This window comes from Carassius auratus, chromosome 42 (assembly GCF_003368295.1).
Source record: "Carassius auratus strain Wakin chromosome 42, ASM336829v1, whole genome shotgun sequence".
NCBI classification, from domain to species: Eukaryota; Metazoa; Chordata; class Actinopteri; order Cypriniformes; family Cyprinidae; genus Carassius; species Carassius auratus.
In genome coordinates, this window is record NC_039284.1 from 1357295 (window position 1) to 1365807 (window position 8513).

The window sequence follows — 8513 nt, forward strand, 5'->3', positions numbered from 1 at the left end:
AGGCCGGAGCCTCGCTGGTCTGTCCCTCCGGCACCGCCCTGGTGGTCTGCCGGGGTTCCTGTTAGGCCAGATCCTCGCTGGCTGATCTCTCCGGCTCCACCCTGGCCCACTGCTGGGACTCCTGGACTGCCTGAGTCTCCTTGGTTCAACCCTCCCGCCCCTCCCTGGTCTCTTTTAATAACTGCTTGGGTTTTCCTGTTGCTTGACTGGGCTCCCTTCCCTCCCTCCCCTATTTTGTCTGTATTTTGATTTCCATGTCGTATGTTCTGTTGTGTACCAGGTTTGTGTTGCCATGCCTGTGCTGTCTTGTTCCCATCTTGTTTTTAGGTGTTCCTCGTTAGGGACGCCAGGTGGCGTCCCTTTTGAGGGGGGCTAGTGTCAGGGTTCTGTCACTTCAGTCTAGTGGTATTCATGGTTTTGTGACAGAGCCCTGATACTCTCCTCATGTCATTGTTTTCATGTGAGTGCGCGGCTTCGAGACTGCTCGAGCCGTGCGCTCTTGTCTGCGTGTCCTGTTTCATGTTGGAGCATGGTGTTCGGATCCCGGCACTCATGTCTTGCTGAGTTCCGGTTTCGTGTCAGGGACCGAACACTCGAGTTCCATGTTCTGTTTTATTGTGTAGTCTTGTATTGTTGCACACAGCTCGAGTTATCGACTGTGTGCTTACTTGTTATATTTTGTCTTGTGCGGTCGCACGCAGCTTAGTTTTTACTGGCTGCGTGCTGTCTGGTGTGAACACTCAGTTTATGAGCTTGCTCAATAGCTGTGTGTTTGTGTCCAATTCAAGCACATGGCTTGCGATTGGTTTGCTGGCCATGTGCTTGTTTTTGTTTTTTGTGAGCACATGGCTTTTATCTTTGTTCCTATGTGCCATGTGCTCTCGTCAATTGTCTTGACCCCACCCATCTTGTTACCTGATTATTGATGTAATTTTCCCCACATGTGTTCCCTCGTTACCCTCCTCATTAGCTCCCTATTTATTGTCCTTGTGTTTGCAGTCTGGTTGCTAGTTCGTCGTCTAATATTTGTCTGTGTATGCCTTGCCTTGCCTTGCCTTGCCTTGCCAGTCAGGTTTGTCTGTTCTCCCCCACGGGGTAGTTTTTGTTTGTTTGTTTGTTTTAATTTTATTGCTATTAAAGAGCCCTTCTCTCTGCATCTTTGAGTCCTCGCCTCATCCCTCTACCCAAACCCTGACAAAGAGGAGACTGACTGTGATCAAAGTGTATCTTTATTGTTTTCATTTTTGATCTAGAGATTTAAATGTTAGGAGCATACTTCCAAAGATCTCTGAGATAAGACTGTTTTGTTCGCAGCTTAATTTGTCGGTACTAGGGTGTAGTGAAACTTGGTTGGACGGTTCGATTCTGGAGTCTGAAATTTGAAATAGCAAATTACAATTTGATAAGAAGAGATCGAAATCGTAAAGGTGGTGGTGTTTGTGTATTTGTCAGATCGGATTTGATGTTTAATGATAGAAATGATTTGGCCAGTGCTTCTATTGAGGCCGTGTGGGTGGACATTTTATTACCTAAGAGTAAGCCCATTTTAGTTGGGTCACTTTATCGTCCTCCGGATCAGAGGGATTTTTATGAATTGTTGGAGGGGGTCTTAAATGATTGTTTGAAACACCATGATTCCGAAGTTATAATTTGTGGGGATTTAAATACAGATACTCCTTAAAGTTTTAAGGAGTTGGGGATATTCACTGTGGAAAAAAGGATGATATTTTTAAAAATGGGTCTAACACATAGGATTGTCAATAATGTGGTTCCAAGGTATTTAGAAAATTATTTTTATATGGTGAGTCAGCAGCATTCATATAAAACTAGGGGTAGGGATTTTAATATTTGTCCATGTAAATTTAAGAGTTTGGTGGGGAAAAATTCTTTTTTATATACTAGTGCTATAGCATGGAATAAATTACCAGTTTCAATAAAGGGAGTAAAAGATTTTTTGAGTTTTAAAAGAATGGTAAAAAGATGGCTGTTTGGTGAGGGTAGTTACTGTTTTTTGTGGAGATTTTATTGTAAATTGTGTTATTTAGTGGGATGTTTATTATCAGATGTGATTTGTATTTTTGGTGAATTATCTCTACTATATTGTTAAAAAGTAGATTTTTATTGATGTGATAAATTATGATTAGGAGATACTGTTTGTTCTGTCTATTCTGCACGTACACATAACCTTTATATTTAACATCGAGGGCCGCAATGGAAACAAGCCAAGGGCTTTACTGTGTTTTTATCCTCGACAGTTTTTTCTAAAGTGTATGGAATACTTGTATTTTGTACAATTTTATAAACTTGTCAAATAAATTTCAATTCAATTCAACTATATTCACTATATAGCCTACAGTAATTAACACATTTCTTAAAACAAATATATGTAAGGTTTTGAAGCCATTTTGTAAGGTTGTTGCCACTGCTGTTCTTAACTAACAGTACTGGTAATTACCAAAATAAGGAAGAATCGAAACTACATTTTGGTCCAAAAATAGCAAAAACTACAACTTTATTCAGCATTGTCTTCTCTTCCGTGTCTGTTGTGAGCGAGTTCAAAGCAGTTTGTGATATCCGGCTCACGGACGAATCATTCGATGTAACCGGATCTTCTTGAACCAGTTCACCAAATCGAACTGAATCATTTGAAATGGTTTGCGTCTCCAATATGCATTAATCCACAAATGACTTAAGCTGTTAACTTTTTTTTAATGTAGCTAACACTCCCTCTGAGTTCAAACAAAAAAATATCCCGGAGTAATTCATTTACTCAAACAGTACACTGACTGAACTGATGTGAAGAGAGAACTGAAGATGAACACCGAGCCAAGCCTGGAGAAACTCATACCAGTGTTAAGTTTCCACAGTCTGTGATGATTTGGGGTACAATGTCATCTGCTGGTGTTGGTCGGTTGTGTTTTTTGAAAACCAAAGTCACTGCACCTGTTTACCAAGAAATTTTGGAGTACTTCTGTTGACCAGCAGGATTTGGCACCTGCCCACACTGCCTAAAGCCAGCAAACTCACCAGACCTGAACCCCAGAGAGAATCTCAAGGTATTGTCAAAAGGATAATAAGAAAAAAGAGTCCAAAAAATGCAGATGAGCTGAAGGCCACTGTCAAAGAAACCTGGGCTTCCATGCAACGCTCAATCGAGGCAGTAATTAAAGCAAAATGAGCCCCTATTCACAAAATTATTTCAAATTTATTTTATTTTTTTTATGTTGGTCTTATGAAGTATTCTAATTTGTTGAGAGTGAATTGGTGGGTTTTTGTTAAATGTGAGCCAAATTCATCACAATTAAAAGAACCAAAGACTTTAACTACGTATGTGTGCACTGGATTTATTTAATACACGAGTTTAACAATTTGAGCTGAATTACTGAAATAAATGAACTTTTCCACAACATTCTAATTTATTGAGATGCAACTGTAGTCTAAGTGTAGCTTTCAAGACTTTAACAGATAGGGGGGGGGGGAATCATTATAAGGACAGCTGTCAGAATTTTTATAAGGACAGCTGTCAGAATTTCAGTAATGTGTTACAGTAAAAGACAAAAATATAATAAAAAAAAAATAATAATCAGAACATGCTTGGTAGAGATATTTGAGGCCTTAAGACTGGCAGGTGGATTCCTATGCAGCTCTGTCCTTAACCAAATCAAAGGTTTGCAGGGACTTCTAATTGGATGAAGGCCAGGTAATGGTTTGCATCATTCAAACTTACATTTAAATGCAGAACTCATGGAAATAGATTAAAATCAGCTTCCTGGTAACCTTGCACACGGAAACAAGTGCTCCGCTATTCTTAACTGAATTCATCTAATTTTCCATGAATATTTAACACAAAATCGTATGATTTTAAATCACAATTTATTAATATTTAACAAAAGTCCATAAGGAAATCCTCAATATTGATTTGTGCGGGGTTTATATGAATGTGTTTCTGAGGGGAGTCTTCTAAAAAGTTTAATTGGTATCATTTCACAAAGCTTGTCAGAACATTCTGATTTTGCTTCAATTTGGGTTATTATTAAATCAAATAATGTTTATGATTATTACTATATAACTAAATGATATGAAATTATATGAATATGAGTTATTTAACTAAAATTAAATAACTGTAATTACAGATTTAGGTTAAATAAAGATGTCAGTCTTTATTATTTTCTTTTTAGGAAACAAATCAAAAGGAAAAAAATAATATTCTAATATTCTGCATGTTGCTCATAAACAAAACCTATTGTGTCCAGCATGAAAAAAGTATTTATTTTTACCCAGTCATTTAAAAAATAACACGTTCCAGAGCTGTAAAAACAATACTGTGATACCGTGAAACTGTGATATTTTTGCTTAAGGTTATCATAAAGTCAAAATCTTATACCGGCCCATGCCTAATTACTATTATAGTGAATATTAAAATATTATACAGAAATAATACTGAGCATATGTCTTAATTTCACATTTATTATATTATATATAGTGATTGATCACAGTGATTGATTACGTTATTTAGTAAACCGATTTCACTTTAATTAAAAAATATATAAAAATAAACATGATTAATGTAAAAGTTTTAAAGAAAAAGGTTGTTTTGTTAATAGATTTTGGAGCAAGGCTGCTGCCATCCTGCAGTACCTCATCACAGGGTTGGTTTACTCCATTGGTCAGTAAAGTTATTTAAGCATTTATTTACTTCTTGAACACACAAATGTTATTGTAACCCACAGGTGTTGGTCTTCACCATAATTGCATGAATATCCAACACAAACTGTTTAAATCACGAAGTTTTGATCGTGGTTTCTAGGTATGGGTACCAAGAACCAGTATTTTTTTGGGCCGGTATGTAATTGGGTCGATACCGGAGTATCAATATAAGCTTCCGGACAAACGATACTGTTATCAATACTTGTGTTGTTTTTAGGGCCGGGACTTTAACGCGTTAATTGAGATTAATTAATTACACAAAAAATAACGCGTTAATTAAGATTAATTAGTTACAGAACAAAGATACCGCAATTTTTATAACTTATTTTTGCACCGCGGAACGTTTCTCACTGGATGAGTTTCGGCGGACCGATTATACTGAAGCACCAACTAGCGTTCGCATATCACTGCAGCATATCGAGCCTCAAGTATCACCTCAACGCAAAACATATAGCAGCTAGCGTGGACTTTACATTTTATGTTGAACTATGTATTATTTTGTTGGTGCAACAGTTTATGTTGAACTCTTTATTGTTTTGGCCAAGGTTGTTGAGAGTTGGACTTAGTTTGTTATGGCCTCTGAAGCAACAGAGAGATGTTTTCTAATAGTCAGTGTTTCCAATGTTCTGAATGTAATTGACAGTATTGTGTATTACTTAAAAACACTTTACAGAAGGTTCCAGCACCTATAAGCTTCCTGAATTTCTGAAATGTACTATTTCTAAATTGTTTCTAAATATGCTATTCATTATTCAATGGTATACTATAAATCCATGTGAAAAAAAAATACTTCTCACTGTTCTCAGGTCAAATATTTATATGCGATTAAAATGTGATTAATTTCGATTAATTAATTACAAAGCCTCTAATTAATTAGATTAATTTTATTAATCGAGTCCTGGCCCTAGTTGTTTTATCTCTGTATACTTCAATGTTAACGACGAATTAAATGCTGCTGCTTGTCATTTACCTTATATATACCATTATATATTACATATTAATATATATTACACAGTATATATACACATTGTAAACATTGTTTTTATAGGAACCAGCAATTTGGCTAGCAGCATTAAAACACAAGCACCTTTAATGGGCAAAAGGACACTGGAGAAGGTTCTGCTTACTTAGGCAGATTATTCTGTACATGATTTAATAACTAGGCCTAAAAATGACATTATTCAACAAACACTGATGCCAAATCACATTTAATATTAAAAGCAATCAAAGTAACAAATAACAGAAAAGTGAGAAAAAAATAATTAAATCAGGCCACTAATGGCCCTTCTTTGTAGCTACATCACTCATCCTCATTTCCTGTCCACACAGGAAGCAGCCTGTGAGAGGAAATTCTTCCAACCGTGTCAGATTATACAGAGATCCTAATAACAGCTGATGGCAAGCCAGCCCAGTTTTATCGAACTCCTAATACCGACTATTAAAGCACACAGGAAGTCACAGACAGCATCCTCTGGCCTTTGACCTCTGCTCACCTGTCCAGACATGATTCAACCAGAAATGAGTCAGCAGGAAAAGCACCGACATTGATTCGCTGAGATACATTTCAGAGAGAAAAACTGAAACAGCTTGCAGTTAATAATAAAAATAAAATAAAAAATCAGATGCTCAGTGAAGTTTAAAAGGTGAAATAAATCACTATTACTGAGATTTCACATGCACCTGAAAACCAAGAGAGCTGCCAACCAGACAAGCATTTTTGGACATTACAGGCAGTTTCTGAGTCAGTCATCACAGGTGAGCGAACAGTGATGGTGCCCAAAAATAGTGCCTGGAAGTTCTGAAACAGAGCGACAGTTCACTGCATTCCCACTGAACACAGATGATTTTCAGACAGTAGAGTAAGTGATGTTGATACACCTGTTTCTCTTATGATCAGATGGGCTCAGTCCACTTGATCACAGAAACTCAAATTAACACCCATCATATATATGCCACAACTGAGCACAGATTAGTTATCTTATAAAAAATAAAAAAAAGTGCATTAAATACACAGCTCATTTTTTCACATGCACTGAGAGAAAACCAGCTCATCATTATAGGAAAATGTGTGTAAGTTCATATACCTAGTATATCTAATGAACAACAAATTACCACACATATCAGTATTGTTGTATATTCACACACATATCTATGTCATGCCTGTTGTTTGTGTATCATGTACACATTCACAAATCAGCATTGTTGTTTATAAATTATGTTGACAACCATAAAAAGGTGTTATGTCCGTTGTTTGCATATTTGGAAAATACTCACACATATATTCACAAACAAATGAGTGTGTCACGTCTGTTGTTTATGAGTTCTGCAAATATATTCACAGACATATTAAGTGCATCCTATCTATTGTTTAGATATTCTGTGTCTGTATATTCACAAACATACCAGTAACACTGTATGTATAGTAGTGTAGTATATAGTGTCTGATGTGATGTGTGAATATGCACCAAAATATATAACAATAGACATGACACACCTCGTATGTGTGAACTTATACAGAAAATATAAACAACACACGTCATTTGTTAATATATTTGGTATATTATTCTGAATATAGTACACAGATATACATGTGTATATTGTCTTTACATATTTGATATCTACATTTACACACATATGAGTCTGTCAGGTCTGCTGTTTATGTAATTTTATAAATTTATATACACTGACACACAAAAAAGGCTGTCAAGTCTGTTGTTGATGTAGCACGATAAGCTAGCTAACGCTAATCATTCAATCCATACATTATCGATCACAAATGGTGTATCACGCACATTACAGACCGTTTCGCATTCAAGCGGCCATCTGAACATCTATGTGACATTAAACCCCAAGAAACTACTGATTTAATGAGGATAGACTAACGTTAGTGATGTGGGGAATGTGTCTGTGAATGTGTCAGTCCTGTCAGAGTCTCACTCACCTAACAGCGCGCGAAGATGCTTCAGACGCGTGAAAACATCCTTCTTTGAGTCCAGAACTTTCTGTGTAGATTTCTTGACGTCTCCATAACCCCTTCGAGTGAACATTCCGCTGTAAAAGGCGATTCTGTAGCCGCTTTTACCTTCCTTTCACCATTCAGACCTGTGTGTCTGTCTCTTGTGTGTATGTGTGAAGAACAGCAGCTGCCTGACTGACCGAGGCGGGCGCCAGATCCTCTGGAAAAAATCCCCCGGTGGGAACAACGTACCAGATTTAGACCGTTTTCACACATCACTGCTTGCGTATTTGCTCTCGCTTAATTAACCTTACATTGACTAACCTAAAAAGTCACTTACACAAGGCAAAGGTACTAGAAAAGAGTAGTTTTTTTTTTTTTTTTTTTTTTTTTTTTTTTTTTTTTTACCAGTATGGCAAAATATGGCAACACATTTACATTAAATACATGTTTACCTGAATGTCATTTCAAACTTGAAATTAAAATAAATAAATAAACATTTGGTATGTTTACCTAGTTTCATAAAATTTAGCAATAAAACTTATAGGTCCTAATATTATGTACTGTGCAATTATTTCACAGTATGACTACAAGAGATGACTACATCCCGTACGTCATGACGTAACCCAGGGCTTCAGATGCGTCAGGTATAGCCTACCTGTAGTGATAGATTGTACTGGCGCGCCACCTGGTGTATGACTTTTGCATTAACGGTTTTTAAGACGTTTAAAATGTCTGACATATGCTCAAAAAAGCAAGAATAAGGAATTATTTTTTTTATTTTTTTTTATGAAGGAGGCAGACAAGTTAGAAGACATTTGGAGTGGCGAGAAAATGTGTTTTGTGAAAA

General features: G+C 36.5%; 1 protein-coding gene across 5 annotated transcripts in view; it reads right to left on the reverse strand.

Annotated features, from left to right (window-relative positions):
* LOC113060393 (ral GTPase-activating protein subunit alpha-2-like) overlaps nucleotides 1-7871 on the reverse strand; it is a 152868-nt gene extending 144997 nt beyond the window's left edge. For 2 of the 5 annotated variants that reach the window (XM_026229279.1, XM_026229280.1), the window contains exon 1: nucleotides 7649-7871. In XM_026229279.1, coding sequence (XP_026085064.1) covers nucleotides 7649-7754 — 106 coding nt within the window. In that variant the 5' untranslated portion in view covers nucleotides 7755-7871. The remainder of the gene's footprint in view (nucleotides 1-7648) is intronic. The other 3 variants (XM_026229278.1, XM_026229281.1, XM_026229282.1) reach the window with 3 other exon arrangements.
* Between the last annotated feature and the right edge of the window lie 642 nt (nucleotides 7872-8513).